General features: G+C 50.5%; 6 protein-coding genes across 6 annotated transcripts; 3 read left to right on the plus strand and 3 right to left on the minus strand.

Moving 5' to 3' along the window:
- Positions 1–596: 596 nt before the first annotated feature.
- On the minus strand, positions 597–2,523 carry atp-2_0 (ATP synthase subunit beta; the record flags this gene model as incomplete). The annotated part of the gene is made up of 6 exons (XM_014694214.1): positions 597–1,843; positions 1,910–1,952; positions 2,018–2,103; positions 2,180–2,201; positions 2,263–2,407; positions 2,513–2,523. 6 exons carry the CDS (start codon positions 2,521–2,523, stop codon positions 597–599), a joined length of 1,554 nt encoding a protein of 517 aa, XP_014549700.1.
- Positions 2,524–3,721: 1,198 nt separating this feature from the next.
- gbeA (1,4-alpha-glucan-branching enzyme) lies at positions 3,722–6,265 on the minus strand (the record flags this gene model as incomplete). Its single annotated transcript, XM_014694213.1, has 8 exons — positions 3,722–3,739; positions 3,806–4,436; positions 4,492–4,827; positions 4,894–5,585; positions 5,650–5,762; positions 5,824–5,923; positions 6,000–6,124; positions 6,187–6,265. 8 exons carry the CDS (start codon positions 6,263–6,265, stop codon positions 3,722–3,724), a joined length of 2,094 nt encoding a protein of 697 aa, XP_014549699.1.
- A 1,287-nt stretch (positions 6,266–7,552) lies between these two features.
- Positions 7,553–9,420, plus strand: MCX1 (ATP-dependent clpX-like chaperone; the record flags this gene model as incomplete). The annotated part of the gene is made up of 3 exons (XM_066129643.1): positions 7,553–8,009; positions 8,098–8,278; positions 8,331–9,420. 3 exons carry the CDS (start codon positions 7,553–7,555, stop codon positions 9,418–9,420), a joined length of 1,728 nt encoding a protein of 575 aa, XP_065986129.1.
- A 377-nt stretch (positions 9,421–9,797) lies between these two features.
- On the minus strand, positions 9,798–10,689 carry cya-4 (Cytochrome c oxidase subunit 5; the record flags this gene model as incomplete). Its single annotated transcript, XM_014694211.1, has 3 exons — positions 9,798–9,884; positions 9,962–10,155; positions 10,461–10,689. The coding sequence occupies 3 exons, from the start codon at positions 10,687–10,689 to the stop codon at positions 9,798–9,800; spliced, it is 510 nt and encodes a 169-aa protein (XP_014549697.1).
- A 1,289-nt stretch (positions 10,690–11,978) lies between these two features.
- G6M90_00g008120 (uncharacterized protein) lies at positions 11,979–14,130 on the plus strand (the record flags this gene model as incomplete). Its single annotated transcript, XM_014694210.2, has 3 exons — positions 11,979–12,242; positions 12,346–13,031; positions 13,104–14,130. The coding sequence occupies 3 exons, from the start codon at positions 11,979–11,981 to the stop codon at positions 14,128–14,130; spliced, it is 1,977 nt and encodes a 658-aa protein (XP_014549696.2).
- Positions 14,131–15,246: 1,116 nt separating this feature from the next.
- Positions 15,247–23,878, plus strand: mus7 (Protein mms22; the record flags this gene model as incomplete). The annotated part of the gene is made up of 5 exons (XM_014694208.2): positions 15,247–21,543; positions 21,960–22,141; positions 22,199–22,286; positions 22,387–22,830; positions 22,901–23,878. The coding sequence occupies 5 exons, from the start codon at positions 15,247–15,249 to the stop codon at positions 23,876–23,878; spliced, it is 7,989 nt and encodes a 2,662-aa protein (XP_014549694.2).
- Between the last annotated feature and the right edge of the window lie 205 nt (positions 23,879–24,083).

Below are 24,083 nucleotides of genomic sequence, written 5' to 3' on the forward strand. Positions count from 1 at the left end.
GTTCGAGGTCTATACAGTGGGAGGCGAAAAGTATTGGACCACATCAGGTACCTGGCTATGGCGTTATCATCTACCATAGTAAATCAGTGTATACTTCTTAGTAGGTAAATATATTCTTCCACAGACTGCAGGACCTCGCACAAAGGTAGTCTCTTAGTTAGAGACCGGTTTCCCGCCGAAGTTTAATGGCCACAGGATGACGGTAGCTCTGATGCGTGATGGATGCGAATTCCCCTCTTCGGTCAAGGGATGACGACTTATTGGACGATATCACATGTGTGTCACAAGTATACTGGCCATGCAGTGGCCCGACCGTCTCTGACGGTATGAAGCAGAACCCTCGTCCTTGTATCACGGAAAAGACAGCACCCCCGCAATTTTCAACGAGCAATTAGCTACAAGTATGACAGGGATATAAGATAAGACACACGGAACAGATAGTAATTAAAGTAAAGAGGAAGTTTTATCATTGGTACACAGCCCACAAAAGAGACTAAATAGATGGAGCTTAGAAGAAACCTCCCCAGCCCCTCGGTTCCTCTGGTCTATACACAGGCTCCTTCTCCACGCCCTCAGATATTATGTAGCTAAGGCGCCTAGTTCTTCTCCAAATCCGCAAGAATCTTCGCACCCTTCTCCTTAGCGGAGGCAAGGTCACCAACCATGTAGAAGGCATTCTCGGGAAGCCCGTCACCCTCACCGCTCAAGATAGCCTTGAATGAGGCAATGGTCTCCTTAAGGTCAACCAGCGTGCCCTCGATACCAGTGAAAACCTGAGCGACAGTGAAAGGCTGGCTAAGGAAACGCTGAATCTTACGGGCACGCTCGACAGTAAGCTTATCAGCCTCGGACAATTCATCCATACCCAGAATAGCAATGATATCCTGCAAGGACTTGTACTCCTGTAGAATCTGCTGGACACGGGTAGCCGTGTTGTAGTGCTCTTCACCAACGATACGGGGATCAAGCATACGAGAGGTAGAGTCGAGAGGGTCGACAGCGGGATAGATACCCAACTCAGAGATACCACGAGACAAGACAGTAGTGGCGTCCAAGTGAGCGAAGGTCGTGGCAGGGGCAGGATCCGTCAAATCGTCAGCGGGGACGTAGACAGCCTGGACGGAAGTAATAGAACCCTTCTTGGTGGTAGTAATACGCTCCTGCATACCACCCATGTCGACGGCAAGAGTAGGCTGGTAACCGACGGCGGAAGGAATACGACCCAGCAAGGCAGACACCTCAGAACCGGCCTGAGTGAATCGGAAAATGTTGTCAATGAAGAGTAGCACATCCTGGCCTTCCTGGTCACGGAAGTACTCAGCAATCGTCAGACCAGTAAGGGCGACACGAGCACGGGCACCAGGGGGTTCGTTCATCTGACCGAACACCAGGGCGACCTTTGACTCGCCATCCAGCTGAATGACGGAGGTTTCCTGCATTTCATGGTACAGATCATTACCCTCACGAGTACGCTCACCAACACCAGTGAAGACAGAGTAACCACCGTGAGCCTTGGCGATATTGTTGATAAGCTCCTGGATGAACACAGTCTTGCCGACACCAGCACCGCCAAAGAGACCAATCTTTCCACCACGGGCATAGGGAGCGAGCAGATCGACGACCTTGATACCAGTGACCAAAATCTCAGCAGAGGTGGACTGATCAATGAACTCCGGGGGCTCGGAATGGATGGGCAAGAACTTGTCAGTCTTGATGGGACCACGCTCGTCAATGGGGTCACCAGTGACGTTGATGATACGACCCAGGGTAGCAGGGCCGACAGGAATGGTGATGGGAGCACCAGTGTCGGTGGCCTTGGCGCCTCGGACGAGACCTTCGGTACCTGTTACGTTGTTTAGAGCCTGCAGGGACTTCATGCCGGGGTTTCATGGGGAAAATTCAATCATACCGTCCATAGCAATGCAACGAACGACGTTCTCACCCAGATGTTGCTAAACATTATTGTCAGCCATAATGTTGGTACCGCATTGGTTTTTTCTGATTAGCAGCGACATACGGAAACTTCTAGGACGAGCTTCTGGCCATTGTTGTCGGTCTCGAGGGAATTCAGAATAGCAGGCAACTTGGCGGTGTCGAACTTGACTATTGGCAGGTCAGTTACAAGATTTCCCGTGTAGCAATGACCTTCCATTGGCTGTGGGGAAAGTCGGAGACCAACCGTCGACGACAGCACCGATAACCTAAACAATGTGGTTAGCCCAAGAAGGCCTCCCTGACCGGGAATTGCGGAACTCTGCTTACCTGGTGAATCTTGCCGACACCAACGCTGGCAGAACTGGCGAATCTGCTGTTCAGGGGGAATCGGAGAGCGGCAGGCTTAAGGGCACGTCGCGAGGCGGCGGCCGAGAAGGTCGGGCGAGACGCCCTGGCGAAGGAGGAAATGCCGCTATAGAAAACATCCACGGGTCAGCTCAATCGCCTCAATCGGCCTCAATTGGCATAACGGGTGCGCAAAAAGCCCCTGAAGATACATCCAGGCGTCAAGACTCACCTCTTGAACATCTTGCCAGATGACAGAGAGCGATCAGATACGGGAGTGGAGAGAGGTTGGTTGGAACTGGGGGAGAATTTGCAGAGTGAGCAGTTTTGCTCGGAAGCGGACGACTTCGTCGGTTAGAGCTTTCTCTCCAATCACGTGACTCACTAGCCTGAAATTGTCCTGCACATGGGGCTTCACAGTGCAGACCTCGGGTTTTGCAGGAACGCCGTCCCCTTGGGGGGGGGCTGAAATTTCAATGGCCAGTTGGCTTCTACGCGGCTATGATGCCAAGGCAAAAGCAAACAGTATTCCATCGTACTCCGTCTCTGTGCCAGTTCTCCAAATGAGGGCAATTGCAAGGCGTCACCATTGAACTTGCATAGATAGATAATTTCAAGTTGAGAGCATGCCTACTATAGCCAAGTACATATACAACTTACCTAGGCATTCAAGTAGGCACATGGCCTGGTCACGGAGAACTCATGTCTGGCGTTAAGTCAATCGTAGACACTCCGTACCTGCACAGTGTAAACCGACCCTTGTCGCCCCGGTCAACCGAGAGGGGACCATCATTGTTGGTACCTGAGGCTCCCTACGCCCCTTTCTACTGCTGGCCAAGCAGGTTCAAGGGCGGCTCTGGGTCATGTCGCGGCTCCCCGCCATCCCTTTCGTCTACTAAGCCACGTCCATTCCAAGGATTTTCTGTTCCGGGCCCCGGCCCTGTGTTCATTCGGCTTGCTCCGTCCTCAACAGTCACACCAGCACTTCAATGCGGGCTGGCAATAGCAACACGAATAACCAGTCTCTACAGCGAGGCCCCGTTTTTGTCACGCTCCTGCTCGCGGACGGAAACTTACAATAGAATGTTCAATGTACATTTAAGCGGTTATTATTTGAGCATTGGCATGGTCTGTTCATATGAAGCGAATGCATGAAAACTCCTGTTACTAGTAGCCAAACAGGTCTGATGCTGCGCTGCTGTTTTCATTGAGGCTGTTATGATTGTGTCAAGAATGCTTCTGTAGGCTTCATGAGGTCAGGCAATTTTCCCCAACCACTCACTGCTCCTTGCACTCGGGCAGCCGGTCAATATCGAGGCAATGTACTGGCCCTTCGCTGCTGTGCTTGCATTCCAGGTTGCCAGATCGGCAGATATCCCATCACGATGTACGTACTGCGTAAGTACGGAGGAGACATCCGATACATCTGCTGCGCAACCGTTTATTCCAAGGCCAGCACCTGGTATAACATGTTAATTCTAGTCCACAGAACAATAGTTTACCAAAAGTCGATGTGTAAGCTTACCATAGCTGTGCGACACGGAATGTACACTTGGGTCCAATTCTTCCGCCCATTCCATTCCATTGGGGTCGTAAAGAAGCGAGTGTTTTCATCCACCCGATTGAACCCGCCCGCCTCCTTGGAGTCGGTGTTGAGAACAATACGATATGTGCCAGAAACCTCAATACCGATGCGATAATCAGCGAAACTTTGGGAAGAGTGAAGGTTAAACACGAACACTAAGCCCGCCCGCTCGAAGACAATGACCTTGTCAACCTCATGCTTGAGTGAGATATACGCTTGGGGGGAATGAAGCCATCCATATTTAGCTTCACACTGGTTCATTGATCGATCAAAGTTGTTGAGATACTGATACCGTAGCAGATGATCTTCTGTCAGGTTAAGCTGGCGACGCGCATACCAAAACGAATTGTTGTTCCCTTCCCTAGGGAAGTCAAGCCACTCGGGATGGCCAAACTCGTTACCTTCAAAATTCAAATACCCTTCGCCTCCCAAACTATGAGTGAGCAGCCTAATCATCTTGTGAAGCGACATGCCTCTCTCAATTACGGATGTCAATGGTGACAGGACCGACATATTCGTGTACATTTCAGCGTCGCAGAGATGCATCATAAGTGTTTTGTCACCTACCAGCCTGTTTGAGTGTGAGTGAATGCACTTGACTAGACGCTAGCGGGGTATTAACATACGCTTGGTCGTGACTCTCACAGTAGGCAATGGTCTTCTCGCCATGGCGTCGATTAGCAAGAGTGAAGCAGATGTTTCCAATATCCCACTGCTCATCCTTCAGCTCTTTCAGAATCTTGATCCACATATCCGGGACTGCCATTGCAAGGCGATAATCGAACCCAACACCTCCCAGCGCAAGAGGCACACAGAGCGCTGGCATTCCGGATACGTCTTCTGCTATTGTGATACACTCAGGAAACAAGGAGTGTAACATTTCGTTGGCAATCATCAGATATACCACAGCCTCTTCATCAACTTCGGAACCAAAATATTCATGATAGCCGCCAGAAAAGCCCCTGAATATTTATCAGTCAACGATTCGAGTCAGTCCTCCGGGTTTTGGGGGTTCGGAAATTGCTTACGCGCCAATGCCATGATGAACGTACAGCATACTTGTAACGCCATCAAATCTAAATCCGTCAAAACGATATTCCTCCATCCAAAAGTGCAAATTGCTGAGGAGAAACCGCAGAACTTCGTGGTGGCCATAGTTAAACAGTCGGCTGTCCCACTGATCATGGCGCCCCTTGCCGCCGCCGTGGAAGTATTGATGATCTGTACCATCAAATTCGTTTATGCCATCAAGAACATTTTTTGAGGCGTGACTATGCACGACATCCAATAGTACACTGATTCCCATGGCGTGTGCAGTATCAACGAGCTCTTTGAGATCTTCAGGCGGCCCATATCGACTGCTTGCCGCGAAAAAATTGTTAACTTGGTAACCAAACGATGCATAATATGCATGCTCCATGACCGCCATAAGTTGAATCGTATTGTAACCAAGACCTTTAATTCTGGGGAGCATATTCTGTGTGAATTCCTTGTAAGTCGCTACTCTTTGTTCAGGCGTGGAAATTCCGACATGGGCCTCGTATACTCGGACACTGCCAGGTTTAGAAGGCCTCTCATGTTTGAATTCATACTTGTCGGCTTTAGGGGGGTTCCAGAATCGCGCATCATATGCCGGAGACACACTCAGATCTTGCGTCACGTATTTAATCCAAGCCGGCAGACGGTCCACCCTTCCCCCATTGGGTAGTTCCAAGGAAATCTAGTTTCACAGGTTTCCATGTTAGTTTGTTCTCTCATTTTTTTGGTTCAATAGCCTTGCGAACCTTGATTTTTGAATTATGTGGTATGGCTGGCTGGCCATCCTTGGGTGGCAACACAATTTCGAAAACTCCAAAGTCGTTCTTCTTCATCTCATGGGAATTGGCATCCCAGTTGTCTAAACCTCATTTGAGTATTATGGCGGATTAAGAAGAGTGATACAGCTGATTTAGACGCACTGAAATCTCCTACGAGTGATGCTGCTACAGCATTGGGTGCCCATTCTCGATATGTAATGGTGCCATCATCACTCGCATTTAGGCCAAACTTCTCGTAGCCCTAGATAATGCATAATCAGGTTCTCTGCACTGCGTCATGATGGTAAATTTATCAGAACAAATCCGATGTAGCTTACCCTCGAAAATTTCTCCAAGCCACCTTCAGTGGCTTTAATTCTGTTGATCCAATCCTGGGATTTGCCGTATCTGCGCTTCAGGGCTTCGCTAAATGGATCTAGCCCGGGGTCCAGCTTTACCACGCCTATCATTGTGGTTAGAGGATGACTGATGGATATGTACTTAGTGAGAATTGAGGCTACATACCAGTGCCATCCCGAGGTATATCGTCTGGAGTCAAACCAGCAGCGCCCGCTTCATTGAGCAGCCCTTGGATGTCTGTCATGGTATCAATTGACAATTGTGCAGAGGAATGTGTATTTGAGCTGTAACTATTCGTAGTACTGTCTGGATGACGAGAATGCGTGGTTCGTGGTACCGGTGGCGCTGCTCTACAAGTTGTTGGGAGTGGCAAAACCAGGTGAGATGCGTCGACGTTGGCGCTGGGCTCGGGTCCAGGCTATGGGAGCACCTGAATGCGGCAATATCTCGACTTGGGCACGGAACGTCTAATTACTTGAGTCAAGAGGTTGGGATTCAGGAAGAGGGATAGGGAACATCATCTCCACGAAGCTTGGTACAAGCTCAAGTTCAAACAGCTCTAGCAACTAAGCTAGCATTGATTGAAGCTAGTGGCGAATGAGCACTAGAGCGGCTGCGGGGTGACAGTGACGTCGAAGTAACGCCGAGACTCTGCAAGGCATTTTGATGCACAGCAGGCCGGCGTCTGGTAAAATCGCGCCAGGCGGGTGAAAGTGATTGGGTCAAACAATTAGCCAGTTGACGCCTCATGCAATGCAGCCTTGGTTCGCGGCCTTTACTGGCGCGAGGTCTTGTGCCGCCAATCCATGACGAGTATCAGGTCTGGTAACTGGGCCCCTAGGTACTGCGAGTTGACCTCTAGGGCCAAGTCGACAGACCAGTCGACGCTTGAGATCGATTTGATGCGACGACGTGTGAGGCAATTGACCCGTTGACCTCTCAACCTACTTAAGTACTTACTTTATGCTAGAGGTCGGCCGGTAGGCTAGCTAGCGGTGGGCACAGAACTCGAGTACCTACTAGAGGTATCAATTGTCCCGTCCAAACTGCTCATGCGGTCCATAGCAAGCACCCCGCCAGCCTCCACTGGTGGGTGGCAATCTACAACTACAGGGCCAGAATATCGATTGCTAGTGGCCGATAACGGATACCCAGGGAGGTGCCTGCATGTGGCCCCAACTTGACGTGCTGCATCTGAGCGCTGCGTTCAATGTTCCATCATCAAGGTTATCAGACAAAGTCCATGTTGCAACATACATCCAGCTAGCAAAAGATAACGACATGGTTCGCCCTAACATAGAGGCCATCTCGAGAGGATATTCGCGTTTTTCCATCTGAATCCGAACCACTTCGTCCCTTCTGCCGTCTCTGTAATGCCATTCCCAGTTTCCGATAAACAATCCCCGCCAAATCGAGTATCAACCAGCATTCAGTTTGCTCCCGCATTATCGCAGCGGCCTCTTCGATCGGGCTTCCGCAGCTTGGCACGAGCTGGTCAAGTGTGATATGAATAGCCACTTCACCATCAGCCATGCCTGGACAGTCAAGAAAGGTGGTTTGCGTTGTGCAGGCCTGCATAAGCTCCGGTGGCAACATACGCTGTTCACCAAGGAGCACTCATGTGCGTTGTCTTTCAACCACAGCTCCCCATCAGACATCTCGACGGACGCCAGACTTCAACTCCGGGTTCACAGGCAGCTATGACCCCACGGCTGAGCTGGGCCGTGGCCCTATGTTTAATAAAGCCAACTTTGGAGTCCCCCAATTTTACCCTCGGGATCTGAAGAGACGAGTCGATGAGTACGTTGTAGGCCAAGAGAGAGCAAAGAGGACCATTTGCTCAACCCTCTTCAACCATTATCAGAAACTTCGAAGGCGTCATCAACACGAGCATGAGCAGAGAAACTTTCAGGAAAAGCTGATGCGTCAACGTTTTGCTCGCGACCGCGAGTTGCATCAAAAGAGAAGAGACATACATCCCGTAGAAGGTTTGCAAAATCAACCAGAGCACTTTTCCTTTATGCAAACTTACTATCGCTATCAGGAACCCCAAGATTAATAATACCTTTCTTGTAGATGAATTTCCTGGGCACAATGAGTCGGTCAGACAGTTGCACGACGCAACAGAGTTTGAGGAAAACCCTCTTGATCATTTATATGTCCCAGAAGACCCGTCAGCGCCGGAGCATGTCAAGATTGATAAAAGTAACTTGCTGTTGATTGGGCCAACAGGTGTTGGCAAGACTTACATCCTAGAGTAAGTCGACAGTCTCCTCTACCGACACTATATTGCAGCTAATATGTATCAGAACGTTGAGCAAACAAATTCATGTCCCCTTTTCGATATGTGACTGCAATTCCCTCACTCAGGCCGGCTACATTGGCCAGGATGTGGAAACTTGCATTGAGCGGCTACTCATTGAGGCCAACTACGATATTAAAGCTACGGAATACGGAATTGTGGTGCTAGATGAGTTCGACAAGCTTGCCAGGAGAGAATCCCCGACAGGGCGTGATGTTGGTGGAGAAGGTGTCCAACAAGCCTTGCTCAAGTTGGTCGAAGGGACCAAGATTACCATCAATGTGAAGGATAACCGATCATCACGATCAACCCCGCCAATCACCACAAACTATAGCTCTGGTGGATCGTCGTCGTCGGCACCGCAGGCCGTTCCCCCAGGGGGGAAAGTCGACCAGTACACAATCGACACCAGCAACATCTTATTCGTATTCTGCGGTGCGTTCGTCGGTCTGGATAAAGCCGTGTTGCAGCGTGTAGCCAAGCCGTCAATGGGCTTCGGTGGCGAGTTGAGAGGTCGGTCGACACTTTCTGGAAGCAAGCACATCCTTCCTTCGAGCGTATACGCTCATATTGCTCATCATGACGCGATGCCAGAAGCTTCATTTACGCCGCTAGATCTTGCAACACCTGCAGATCTGCAAAGCTTCGGGTTTATCCCAGAACTAATAGGCCGCCTACATAACATCTGTGCTCTAAGTCACTTGTCCACCAGCGACCTGCTCCGTGTACTCACAGAGCCCCGGAACAGTCTTGTTGCGCAATACACGGCATTATTTGAGACGTACCCGTCGCGATTACGCTTCACTGAAAAGGCATTATACGCCATTGCAGAAAGGGCTGCAGCTATTGGAACTGGTGCCAGGGGTCTGAAGATGGAAATGGAACGGATTCTCGCTGAGCCGATGTTTGATGCCCCTATGCCGTATGTTCTTATAACAGAGGACTGTGTTAAGGGATCAGGTAAAGCAACATACTGGGGTAAAGACGGGAGGTTCGAAATAGACAGGCGGTTGGAAGAAGAGAGTATGAGTCGTCAAGACACAATACCTCAGGTGACCTTTGAGCGTATGAGGGAGGCCGGGCAGAGTGGGGGATAAGATGAGGTTGAAGCAAGGTGGGCGGTGATATATATATATATATCAGGTTTGCCTAATAATATGGCGAGATGCCACTGGCATCCATGAGTCCTTGATCTTCTCCTTGCGTGAGGGAACATCGCGAACGGGCACATTCATTGTCACCGACGAATGTAGCATTTTCACGGCGAACAATGGAGAAATTTAATTTTTTCGGAGTTCCGTCGTTGTAGTACAGTATTTACAACCAATCAATCAGCTCATCTTCCGCCTTGCCGGCCTGACCTCCCAGCCACGCTCGCTCTAGAACCATTTTACATGTGGTGACGGTTCCCCCACAAGTTCACCTCCTACACTTCTATCACAAAAAAAATTTGCATGGTATTGGTAGAGAGAGTTTAGTTGCCCTTCGGAGGAGACTGGACCATGCCCTTGCCACTGTAGCCCTCGGATGTAATACCGGTAAGGGGATCGGCTTTTTGTTGCTGTAAAGCCCCGTAGATTAGCACTGGCTCTTTCGGGTTTCAAGGGCGAATATGCCGAATAATTCATATCAACTTACGATAAGGAGCTCATTGGAAGCCTCCTGATATTCCTTGGACATGGTATGGGGTTCAGGCTTGGCAAAAGATCGAATGGCAGCGAAGATGGCAAAGCTGGCAGCAAGACCGACGGCAATGCCCCAGGCAACGCGAGCATTGGTACCCGGGGGGTCAACAGCACGGGGGCCATGGGGACCAAAAGCGATCCAGTATGCTAGTGAAACAATATGTGTTAGCTCTTGTTCGGTCAATGGTGAGGCCATGCAGCTGTAGAGAATGCACGTGTATCCCGGCAATCCCCGATTGACGCATCGAGCAAGGAACTCGTTCGGGCATGGCAAGGGGGGTATATTCTCCATTGAACAATCACGAAATTCAAGGCTTGCTGTCGCGTGGCAGCGGAGTTGGGGAGTGAACGCTTGAGCTGTGGTGGCAGTGGTTGGAGTGGTGATCCTTGGCAGCTCGGCTATTCGGGAGGTATTTTCGTAGGAAAACGCTGAGCTATGGGGAGAAACATACCGGCCTTCTTCTCCTGCAGGGTCAACTCGTTCCAGTTACCCTTCATGCGATCACGCAGAGCCATCCACAGATCAGCCTGCTCCTGGAGAGGCATGCCCTCCCATCTCTTCTCGATGTTCTTGAGTGTAGGGTTGGAAATCGCGTGGGTGGAAGAGGCTCGGGAGGCAGCGGCTGGGACACTGCGCACCAAGCCCTTGCGCAGCAGATTCGATGCCGGTGTGCGCAGCATTTTGTACGGCTCAAGTCCGAAGTGGCGGGAGTTCAATTGGCGCGGTCGATTGCGCGGTAGATGGATTCCAAGATAGCGAGGTCAGGGAATTTCTGGGCTCTTAGGATCGGAATCAATCGTATGATGGATTTCATTCGACTCCTGCGAAGAAAGCTCAGGTCCCGTGATGACTAAGTATTTGTGCCGGTCACGTGTATATCGGCCAATCACTGGTGACGGATTTGTGGTCGCTGAGTTCCTTTTCCGGGTTGCTGGGACTGCGCAGCTTTGCTACTCACAAAGTTGCTCGAGGCTGCGTGAGAATCCTTCATGATCGTCAAACAATCAGCTAAAATTTAAAATTTTGGTGTCTATTAAACTACTATAGTTTAAGTACTGAAGTGTGTCTCTACTTGGTAATTTTTTACTTTTTTTGTGCCGAGTAGATGGGCTTACTTTTATCGGTTCCGGATTGTCGTGAATTCATCTCGACACACATTTAGTACCTGTTTTGGACCGAGAACCCTGATGGGAAATTCCCACAGAGGGCTGTATCATGCAAGCGTAGGTTCAAGGTTGTCTACATGGCCAATTTTGGTGTGCACGAGGGTGTCTGCGCTTATCCTGCGGCAACTTCTCCAACATGGCAGAACTTCCTGGCAAGGCAAGCATGCTATAGGGTAGTCGGCGTCCGATTGGGAGACTTTAAGAAGACACTGATGGCAGCGGCACTGTAAATGAAAAGTTTGGTCTAGGCATGTTACACTGTTTCTAAAGCACAACAACGAGGTTGCTTCAGGCCATCGAGGGACTGGAATATGAGCAGCACCTTTAAGCAGTCAATCGCAGTGCAGTCATCATTACGGAGGAGATGTGCACTCCCTGGGGAAATATCGGCCCCATATCGGCGATGCTGAAGCGGCAGATAATTGGATAGCCGGGCTCGCAATGGAGTTATCGGCAACATGACCATGGACTTTCCGCGGCGCCATTCCCGCATTCCATGGGAATTGGCACAACTTCAAGCTCCCATCTCATCTCACTTACACCCGCCTCATTGCTCTTTTTCCCTCGCCCCTGGGAGACCCCATTTGAGCACTGAATTGCCAAGAGAAAGTGATAGACCAGTCTCAGAATCCCAGATGGGTCGTCAGCCGAGACAACGACCTATTTCATGCACTCTCTGCAGAGTGCGCAAGCTCCGTTGCAGTCGTGTGTTCCCATGCTCCAATTGCACATCCCGGGGCGTGGTCTGCCAGCACGAGGGCACACCTCAAGATGCCACTGTTGCAGGTCAATCCAAGAGTGATATGCTGCCAAAGGATATATCAGCTTCTGAATTGTTGTCGCGCCTCGAGAGGCTCGAAGCATTGGTAGCCTCCCAGGCCAAGACCCAGGCCCAGACTCAGACCTGGCCGCCCGGGACAGGAAGTCCCATATCCGCGGACACAAGAAAGGCTGGTTACCCAGAGTCCGGACCCCCGACAAGCCTGGCTGCTGTTCCGTCACGGCTTCAAAGGCTGACTGCCGATGCCCTCTGGTTGGAGAGGTCATGTTCCGGCCAGAAGTTACTGGTAAGCCTGTGCTCATTATCAATCAACCCAGACGTACCTCAGAGCAGCTGCACATTGCCCTCGTCTATTCTGTGCACATCGCCACTGACATTGCCATGTACAGGACTCCGTGGTTGCTGATCCCATAACCTTCCGTACATGCCCCATAAGACTCATTACAAAGCCGTCTGGATTCATATTTGAACCCGAGGCAGCTACTGGCGCATTCGGAGTCACGCAAGCGATACGATGCATCTGGCTGCCGCGTCGCGAGGAAGCACATATCCTGCTGCAAAAATACCTCAGTGATGTTAGCCATTTTCATCATATCATCCATGCTCCCTCCATGGGGGGCTTAATAGATGCCACTTATAACGGGCTGGAGCAAGGCGACAGGGTTGACATAGGCGCCATCTTGCTCCTGCTGAGCATCTGTACCACCACAACATATGCTTGGACCACGTTTGATGACTCAAGATGCCTCTTTGCCAATTATGTCGAGGCAAACTCACAGGCCACTTCATGGCTGAAGGCTTCTCTTGACGTTGCTGACCACGCACATCGCACTGCCCACCTCTCTGTTGAGTGCGTCCAAGGCATGATCATTATGTTTTATGTCCTGTGCAGCCTCGAAGGAGTCTCATCACGAGCTCGATCCCTGGTGGCGAAATCCATCGCCATGGGCCGTGAGCTAGCCCTGCACCGCATCGACTACTCCCCCAATGGCTCCTCCGGCGAGGTTGCGGGAGCGGACGCGGTGAAGACCGAGATTAGTCGTCGCGTCTGGTGGTACCTGACGGCAACAGATTGGTAAGTTACTCATACCCAAGCCGCGCTAGCTTGACCGGTGAAAGACGCCCAGACCTGACAAATGATCTTCAGGATGCTTGCCCAGTTTTCTGTACCGCAGGAAGGAACGTATACAATACACCCAAATCACATGGCTGTTAGAAAGCCACGCAATGTGGATGACGAAGAGCTTATTAGTGGTCGTGAGGTCCCTGATCACGCGGCCGAGAAGCCAACTTGTGTCTCGTACTTCTTACAACGTATACGGCTGGCTGAGGTTTGCCACGGCCTTCTCGACAGGTCACCGTTTATTCTCCTCAGCCCAGAAACATTGGACTATCGGCAAGTAATGGAGGTCGATGCGAAGTTCAAACAATTCATATCCGAAATGCCGTCCTTCTTTTCGCTGGGCAACACAAGTCTAAAAGATCTTCCACTTGATGACCCGAGATGCTCACCAAATATCACCGTGCAGCGCTACACGCTGAATTTACTCCTACACCGGCAGCTCTGCAAGTTGCATCTACCATATCTCGCTCGAGGAGCGGTGGAGACACCATTTGCATACTCACAGGAGATGTGTATGAAATCGGCCAGGATTATCATTCAGGTAGAACATCAGCTGAGGAAGGAAAACCTGGTGTACGTGTCGTTCCGGCAGAGGATGAATATGGTGCTTCGAAGCGTCTTCATTGCCACGATTGCCCTGGTCCTGAGTGCATGTTTAGGAGGGGATGGAGACAATGGTACAGCCAGCGGAGAAGAAGTTGCGGATGCCTGGAGGATACTAGAGGAGGCAAGACACCAATCCCCGGTTGCGTCGAAGCTTCTCGAGCTGTCGGTACAAGTGCTGAAGAAGCACCGAGGAAATCACCCTGCACTAGAGGCAGTGAATAATCATGCTGCCGGAAAAGGCCGGCCACCAGGCGGGTCTCCTCCAATGACTCCTGATTCGGGCCATCGAGATGATGGGACGAATGGCATGTTACCACCACAGACGACCCCCGAATCAGAAACCGCGTACCTTGAGCAGCAGTGGCAGGCTCTGCAAGGGAGAATGGACCTGGACGCTATTGACTGGGACAGGCTTTTCTGGGGCCTGGATGCGCCTTTCATATAGTCGGCAGGCCTGTTGCATCTAGTTGGATGAAGTGGTTTGGGTTTCATACGTGCCCGATGTCCTGAACGCGCAAAGTTACAAAAATATCAGTCGATACGGCGGGAGTGAATAATAAAGAAAGATTTTCGAAGTTCATGATAATTACATGGCGGGAGAAGATTGCAGGCCCGACCTGGTGACTCTTGCGAAAACGACGCAACAGATGTGTCCGGTTTACCCGTTACTTCATATCCTTTGGTATTGTTTTAGCGTCTGACTGTAAGCCTGTTTCGTTTGTCCTGCTTGTTTTTGTGTTCGATCCCGTGCTGCTACTCCGAATTAATGTCCATAGGATGCTGATGTAGTAATCGGCGACTGGTTGCATACTTTTGTGACGGCGACTTGCCATCTAAACCTTTTTCTTGGGCAAGGGCTGGCTGGAAAGTGTAATAGCCTGGCGAAACGATCAGAAACGACGAAATTGAATCATGCAGGCTGTTTCGGCCAATATCCATCACAAGGTCCGGGCCTCACCTCCCATTACCCCAAAAAAGATGGCCAATCCCACTGGAAGAGCTCGTTGCAATCCGCTCATGTTGCGATGGCTGTCCCGGTAATAGTCCGACAGATTGCGTAGCGTTTCGCAATAGCCTGGGCTGAATGTTGAGGGGGCCAAAAAGGTTGAACTGCGGTATCGTCTGGCGAATAACCTATGGCACTGAACTCGGAATAGCTTACATGTAGCTTGAAGAATCAACTTCGGTCAATTGCTTCAGCAATTATCGACCCACTCCTTCTCCATTGGGCTCACCTCTGGTCTGCCGGCCCCCACTAAATTGCCGCGTGAACATTGAATGGTTCAACGCGTCTCGCGATTGCTAAGCGCGTTGACTTGACCATCGGCTCCAGTTGGAGAAAATAGGAACATCAGACAGGATCATCTTCTCGACTTATGTAAAAGACCCTACCAATCCAGTCCAGCGCATCAACACAAATAAAGTACCATGCAACAAATCATGCCTGCTTAGGGATATCATTTGTGGTGCGGGTGAATTTCTTATACCTTTCTTCTTGTCATGCTGCTGCTTTGCCTTGCTCTGAATTCTCGTGCCGTTGAGACAATGATGAGTGGACGCCATGACCAACTGGAGAGAATTGGGTGAGATACCAGACTCAGAGGACGATGAGGGCTTCTATAGTCAGCCGTTGGCTTCGCGACCGATTGCTACTACCACTGACGCCGTCGTACCCGTATACGATCCAGATCCTGGCATTTGGGACTTTCCAGGCTCACCGAACAATAACAATAATGACAACGTCGTTACGAATCCGCGAACACCTGCCCTCTCGATTCCATATGAAGAACAGGTGCTTGACCTCGTAGCCTCATCGCCGTTGTCATCTGCGCTTAGTGAAGATGGGCTGCCTGGGGTTGAGGATCTTTTTCCTGGAGACGACACCCAACAACATGTGGGAAAACTAGAACAGGGAGACGCAAAACTATTGGGAGCTTCGCAAGCAGAGAGCCATTGCAGTTCTGCAGTGGCTCAAGATTTGCCGTTGTCCCCGGACCCCCCTCTTGATAATCATTCGTTTTCCCGCAAACCTGACGGACAGAGCCAAACAATCGGGACTGGTGGGATCTCTGAAGCTCAGCGAATAGCAGTTCGATACGAACGATCCTTACGTCCTCGAAAACCCATCCAAGAGCATCCGTATCTACTCGAAAATGCTCAGTATAGCAGTTTTTTGAAGTTGCACGGCGTAAAGCCTTTGCGAATGGCCATCGAGAATGAGCGAAGGAAACGGGATGCTCAACCGGGAGGATCACAAGAGGATGACTTTCAGGAGGACAGCCAGGAGTCCTGCAAACCAGACACTCTGGACGACTCGTCTACAGATGAAATCGGGCTTCCAGGAGACCTTGACGCTGTGCTTTTGCCATCGTCAACACCCCTACGGCAGTCTCCGACAGCCAGACGTATCGGAATTAGCAGCCCCGTCAGCTCTCATGGAGACACAGACAACACGAGTGTTGTGGATGAAGACTTACCTGCTCTAGAGGAGCTGCTGACAAAGCCTCCGAAACTCGTCTTAACCAAGGCAAACAAACGAGATGCAACTCCACTCACATCGTCGATTCGCAAAAGGATGAGAAGAAATATTATACAGAGTGACCCAGTCGACGATGACTCTGTTCAAGCGGCATCGGATGTGCAATCTCCATTTATACAGTTCTCGCCATCTTTACGTGTCCCGCCACTTTTGGAGACCGGTTCCGATGGAATCCCGAACCCTCAAGTCTGTGATAGATCACCGACTCTGTCTGCAGCAAGCATATCTGGCAGAGCAATGGGCGCTACTAACCGCGCTACATATATTGCCTCAAGTGATGAAGACGATGGGATCACCCCTGCAAATGACAATCCTACGTCTCCCGGTTCTCGTGGTTCTGATACTGAAAATGAGACAGTGACAACCATGAGCCGCCGCATACGAGGTGTTCTTCCTGCTTCATGGCTGCGGCTTGACCGGCAAGCCGGCCGGGCAAATGCAAAGAATTCTCTCAGTCGCAGGACTCGTCTCCTACGATCTCCTGAGATCGAACACAAGCGAGGGGTCGCACAATCGCGACATGCCACAAATGGAACAGCTGCTCTTCCAATATTTTATGATGCATCGGATGAGGAAGAGGTGCGAAGCATGTTAGATGTCAATGAGAATAAATGTGACAACCCAGCTCAATTGGAGATCGACCACCCCGAGTCGCCAATTCGGGAACGAGACACAAACCATGAGGACGATGGAGATGCCTCAGCTATAGAGGACAACGGGGTCGATTTCATGCTCTCAGGACCGTCGCGGAAGCGTCAGCTTAAGCTGACCGATAGTTTGGACCAAGGTGCCAGGAAACGACCGAAAAGAAAAGATCAAATCACGAAGCAATCCTATGGAAGGCTGAGGCAAGTCGGGATCAAGGCACACTTGCATGAATCTCCAATGCCGCGTAGGCCGGATTCCTCACTGTTTGAACACTCTCAGAAGCAGGATTTACGGAAACGAAAAAGCATCTATCTTTCCCGAAAGCCCGCCGGGAAACAGGCTAGGACGTCGCCGCCGAAGCTTAGCATTCTGGACACTATCCAACCGGATGCACCACAATTTTTGAAGATTGCTGCACGGACAGCACGGACTAGACAGCTTCAGGGTCGTTCAAGCCCATATAAGAAAACCATACAGCTTGCAACTCGACAAGATCAGCTTGATGTGGCTTCAGTATTGATTGATTGGCGCTCAGGCTCCATCAAACAACGAGATTCAGTCACTGCAGCAACAAAGTCACCCCAAAAGAAACGAGGCCGGGTTGTGCTGGCGGAAGCTTCCGGGAACCGGCATGGCAATAATATAACCAGAGCACAGTCCAGGCCTGGTGTATCAAAGAAGCTCGTCAAGCATGTGAGCAATGGAGGATCAATTAGATATCTTCCAGCACAGGCTCATCCTCAGCGACAACACCTGAAGAGTGCCCGGAAGATTGCTGCCGTAAAAAAGACGTTTTCCCCGAGTTCAATTCGTCCAGCACAATTGGAGAGGGACGAAATTGTCCAAATGACCAAATTTGAGTTCAACACTCGGAAGCGATTTCTGGATCGCCTGTATCAAAACGGCCATTCTGGAGTGAGAAAGCCAAGCAGCGAGCCGTCATCTTTACGAGGTAGTACCCGAAATCTCGGGGTATCTATGCAAGATACAGCAAATAAACAACCAGACAAGGCCAAGCAAATATTGGGCGGATCGCGAAATCCCAAGAAGGCAGCTCCTCGGCGTATCGACATCGATGCGCCTCAGTATAGCCACGCAAAGGATCCAGTCCCTGAAGTGTATTCCGCAGAACCAAGTATAGCTGGCACAGAGCCTGCTCAAGCCAAGCTTGTCGGCTTGGGACCCTATGGTACACAGTACACTCATCATTTCGAAATATTCCCACTTCACCCTGATGTCTTCTTCCACGAATCTACTCTTATCGGAAGCGGCGAGCTACAGTCTTGCGCCACGGCTGTCTTCTCGATGCACACGTCGGAAGCACAACCTTGTATGTCCATATCGCTTAATGACCATTTGTTTAGATGGGGCGCTTGGAATGACCAAACTTCCTCAGAACTAGGCGTGGTGCTGGATTATATCGCAGAGGGTATCGAGGCCCAGCTGGCTGGAAAGCCTGCTCCGTCACCCAGTGAACTGACTCCTGTTCTGGCCGCGTCGTTTGTCCTAGGCTATATCAAAGACTCTTTTGGGTTCTTCGAACAAAGCCAAAAATTGTCATTCCTCTCCCGAGCTCGTGAATGTCTGAATAACTTCAATAATCGCACTGACTCAATCCTCAGAACTGCCCGCTTCAGCATTCAGGGCATTGGCCATGTTTTGCAGATCTATGATAGACTGATGCTTATGGCCTTCCTTATGCTGAGATTTTGCAACCAGGACCCATTGCTTATAACTGAGAAGTTTTCAGTTGAAACATGTCTTCAGAGTATTGGTGAAACTGCGATCAGCATCCTCACTGAATTGGGCATTGGGAGCTTGCAGAAGTTCTACACGGAACTCCACAATAGGCACTTCAGAGAAAGTGGAATTCGAAACGACTATCCTGTCATAAATTCTTGGGTGATGGTCATGAAAGTCATGGATCTGGCGCACATTCCGAGGGCGTCTTTTTGGGATGTGGCTCAACGCTGGATCGCCCCAAAGGAGGACTTGTCTAGCAGTAACGCTCAAGACCACGAACGTATCTGGGAGAATGTGTTTACGCTTCTTCCCCTTATGGAATTTAGCAATACTGGCGTACTCGTTGCTGGCCAGCGACACTCGGTGTCGAGCGATGGCTGGACAATTCCGCAGAAGCTTCTTAGGCAAGTTTTCCAGCTGTACGAGCGCAACCCACGACAGGCTACCAGCTTCAACTATTATTGTCGAGCACTCGTTGGACGATGCCACTACCTTGTTCAAGAATGGGGTTGGAAGAAGTGTGTCAGTATTGTTGGCTTGATATTCGACTTTTTCGGCTCACAGCAATTGTCGCATCTTCGAAACGAAGAAGTATTCAAGTCTCCGCGGTTTCTTGAGAATCTAGGTGGCCGACCGAACCTAGCTATCGAACCTGAAGACCGATGCTTCCATGTATTTCTAAAACTTGTTGCAGTTGCAATAAGAAAGCTCAGAGCTGCTGGCTCCATGAAGGACATCAGCAATCTTGTGACAAGAATTGTGCCGAATCACAACCGACAGCATCGCAAGGACGAAAATGTGCATGCACGCGACCTGGCAGCGCTGAGGAATCATCACGACTTGCTGTGTACATTATTTTGGGCTGCCCCTGCTGAATGTCGCCCGTCTCCAATTCTCATTCAGAACCTTGTAGACCCGGCAGATTCCCACAAAGAAGCATGTCTGATCAACCTACGTGCGTGGACTCAGCTTGCGCGGTTTGTCATTAGCTCAGGGGAAACTATGATATCATGGAGGCCTTTCCACACCTGGCGAAATTCGTTTTTTGAACAGGTACTCAAACAGTACAACTCAGTAGCGTCTGAAGTTGCACTACAGCTCTCAGCTCTTGGAAAAGAACTTAGCCATTCGATCACTGAAGAGATGATCCACACCACAGTTGCTGTCAACAAGGCTGCTTTGGTTGACGTTATATACGCATCGTTGACAGCATCATTGGATGTCATCCGACATGCTCCTGATTTTCCGACTGCGACTTTCCCTTGGAATATACCACAGCTACGAACCATATTTACCCAGTTTTCAGTCACTCTTCCTGACCTGGCGTGGAGGCTCCTCAGAGTGGCCCTGGCAACACTTGAAACAATGCTGTCGAAAATCGACGATTTCAAGGCGAATGAAGAGAGCCAGCAGAGTGAGAGCCAAATTCTCAACGCCGACGTGGCAGACGATGCGCTCCAACATTTGGACCAGAATTTGTCCAAGACATTTTTCGGCATGGCGAGGCGTGTCCTTGCAACTCCTGTGAATGAGCAAGATCCCCACACTGTTAAACAATCACAAGTGGAATGTACCGAGCAGATTGTCATCCTTGCTGCACGAATGAGCACGAGATTCATCAACGGCGGTCTGATGAGACTTGCTGGGGCTTTCAAAGGCAGCTATCAATTATTTTCTGAATCGCCGTTCACGTTGGATTTGCGTCAACGCGGATATGTGGTCTTGTTTATCTCAACTCTGCTACGATACGGTATTGATGATTTCGGCGACGCTGGCTTTAGTCTTTGTGACATTTGGGTTTCCTCTCTGGCCAAGCCTCGTGCGTCTTTGAAATATGAGATTGAACTAGGCAAAGAGCTTCGTCGCCGTGGAAATATGTTCGTACCTGAGGCTGTGTTGGGCATTTCTATACAGCCCGATTACAATACCAACCGAGACCTATTGGAGTATGCAATTTCATCGATGCGCAAAGCTGTTCGGGATGCTGGGCCAACCCTTCGCGCTGCAATGGCGACGGAATATTCAGCGGCGCTTAAGGTGATGATGGATCAGATCAAAGACGACCTCAAGAATGGGACGCATACGTCGAATGAGCATGATGGCTATGTTGTCTTCATTCAAGGCGTTATTTCTCTTGTCAAGACGTATGGGTCTGATATATGCGCGGTGGACAATTACTTTTGTCAAATAAGCAAAGAATACTCACCGTCTGCAGAAGATCCTCAGCTCAAAGTCGCGAACCTCAAGTCGTACGGCTTGCGGCTTCAGGACGGCGACGCTCGCATTGGCCAGTCGCTCTTCCACCTCCTCTTCAACAATGCAAAATTCTCGATTTTCAACGGCAAATTGACAGAGGAAGTTCACATGCTGGGTAAAGGCATGTCCAATAGCGGCGTCAAGACCTTCATTGTGTCGAAAATGCTGCCCTCCATAATCCATGCCTCCTTTAAAGAGAACGATGCCTTTCCGTTGCTTGACATATACGTGGAGGCTTTGGCACTTTGCTTAAGTGGCAAGGCTATACCGCTGGAGCTCTCAGCTGATGATGCGCCCACAATTTGTACGTTGCTGCAAGCTATGCTGAATGGAATAAACGGGCTGTTCAGTGGTGGACGGTCCTTGAACGGGTCTCAGATTCATCTTGCGAACCAGGCGATTGGCCTTGGTAATTTGCTTTGGCCGTCCATTCACGTACTTTCAATGTCCAGCTCGCAACCGCCGCTGTGGACAAAGATGTGGAGTTTGTTGTGTGATTTCTGGGCGGTTGTTTCGAAGTGCCGCATTTGTCTGCAGAGTTCAAATGGGGAAGAATTGAGTAGTGAGGTGGCCCAGTTCGAAAGTCTTGTAATTGGCACAAGGGAAGCCCGAAACGAAGCAGACGAATTTGGTTCGGACGTGGCGAACTTTGCGGAAAACATCATCCAAGACGTAAGGAAGAACTGGAAAGTTACGGAAGACAAGATCGTGATACATATGCCGGGCCAGAAGAAAGGTGCAGCGTTGGCACCCTTGGTAGGATATACCAGTTGGAAAACAGGAAGCCTCATTAACGAATTGAACGATGGGATACGGGAGTGGAGTTGGTGGTGGCGCAAGGCAAACGGTCTATCGTGTCTGGAGGAGTATTCGGGCAGCACTGTATTTTGAAAGTATTAGCATGGCATGGCGCAGAGGTCATTTGAGTATAGAAACGGGCCAAGGAGGTCCCTGGGGGAAAAGATGTCTTGTTGAGCTACGTTTAATTGTGTGAATGCTGGTGTCTTCAACATGAAGCCCCAGCTCGTGGTTTGGCTCCCTGTCCGTCTTGGACTTTGGTGGACACTGACGTCGTTGGTGCCCCATAGAACGCGGGTCCTACCGTCGACCTATCGAGTTATCGATATTCCGACGCGTCGTCCTTGCTTAATAGCTTCATCCAATCGAACCTCGCCCACCGGCTGCCTGCGAACGACCGTCCGTTGCAGGACATCATTGCTCCCCTGGCCGCTCTCACGTTTACAGTAATTATAGAATCCAAAGTCAATTTGTTCGTTCGTAATCCTCCAAGACGGTTGAAACTCTGAAATATGGGCTCCCTGTTTAGGCTGCCTGAGGAAGAACTTCTGGCACCGCTGCTGGAGTCCTTCCCTGGCCGGGGGCATCAGATTCGATTGCTTGCGACGCTCCTTTATGTGAGTGCACGACATGAGATACTTTGCTTGCTGCGCCTTCTCTGGATTGGGTTGCCTGTTGGGCTCTTGAGCGAAAGTCTAACTATTTTCGCCTCCTCAGCCTAGTGCCGCACCTTCTCGCAATCTTGTCCTCCATGGCACCGAAGCCACGGGTAAATCAAGCATCACGAGGCGACTGCTCGCGAATCTGGTTGACACGCGGCCTTGCACCGAAACACGCAGCGCGGGACTGAAGTATGCTGTCATAAACGCCGCACAGTGCATCACGGCCAGACACTTATTCGAGACTATCGTGGGCTCGGTTGCAGATGCTTTGAAATTGGATGGGGAATCAGGCGAGACGTCGTCTTCGACGTCCACCGCAGCACTTGGAAGACGGAGACGCTGCGAGACAATGGCACAGCTGTCAGCAACCATGAGCACAATGCTGGAAGGGCCGGCCAGAGATCCAGCATGGAGGTTCATCCTGGTGCTGGATGAGGTAGATAGGCAAAGGGATGCGCCACCGACATTGATCCCAGCCCTGGCTCGTCTGTCAGAGCTTGTGAGCATGCCCCAGGACGTTCACAATTTCCATACATGCCATTTGATAGTACTGACATAACCCGCGCCAGATCCCCTGCCTCACCACCGTCTTCATCGTCACGGCGCCGCCTGCAGGCTTCCTCCGAACAACTGCCGCCGTGTACCTTCACTTCCCTCCCTACACAAAACCCGAGTTTGTTCGTATTCTTTCTCTCTCTCCGCCGCCTGCGATATCCGGCGCGACGCAACTCGAGACGACAGACCTTTGGACTCGTTTTTGTGCCGCTGTTCACGATGCGTTTGTACGCTCGGCTTCTCGCAGCCTGCCATCATTTCGCCATAGCTGTCAGGCTCTATGGCCGCGGTTTACCGCCCCCGTAGTTGCTGGAACCTACTCACCAAAAGAATTCTCCAAACTGCTGGTGGCAGCACGTGTCCATTTTCAAGATGAATCCCTTTTGAACCCAGGCATCGTCTCAGTCCGCCCTGAACCGTCGTCGGCTACAATGACTACAACAGCAGTGCCTCCCGCCGCTTCTTCGAGATCTTTTGCGACCACCACCACCACCACCACCACCACCACTGCGGCCTCTTATCTGACCGCTTTGCTGCCCATTGCAGCACGTCTTATCCTCTTGGCCGCGTATCTCGCCTCACACAACCCTACACGACACGATTTGACCCTATTCTCAACCTATCACCATGGCCGTAAACGGCGTCGTGGCGGCGGCTTCTTTGCTAATCGTGGGACGCCCCGCACAAAGCACCGAAGAATTGCGCGCAAACTGCTCGGCGCACATGCATTTGTTCTAGAACGCATGATGGCAATATTCGAAGCGGTTCGAAGCGAGTGGTCTCCTGATGGGAGTTCTGTTGGAAGCACCGGCTTGGATGGTGACATTGGAATGGCTATTGCTACACTGGCTAGCCTCCGACTGTTGGTCAAAGTTGGCGCCGGGGATATGATGGATAGATCTGGAAAATGGAGAATAAACGTTGGTTGGGAATCTATCAGGGGCATTGGGAGAAGTATCGGCGTCGAGGTGGAGGAATGGCTCGTTGAATAGAAGCACGGGTTATCTATGCTTTATGGAGTGTATTCTTATTTGCCTATTCATATGAGACAGGCCTTGCACATGACCAGGTTAATTAAGGATGATGCTTATGAAAAGTGATAGAAATTTACAAGCCCATGTGGCCTTTTGTATTGGAACACGTCCACTGAAAAGGAGATGTGCACATGCGATCCCCAGAGGAAATAATTTATCCCGT

Source organism: Metarhizium brunneum, chromosome 1 (genome assembly GCF_013426205.1).
Source record: "Metarhizium brunneum chromosome 1, complete sequence".
Lineage (NCBI taxonomy): Eukaryota > Fungi > Ascomycota > Sordariomycetes > Hypocreales > Clavicipitaceae > Metarhizium > Metarhizium brunneum.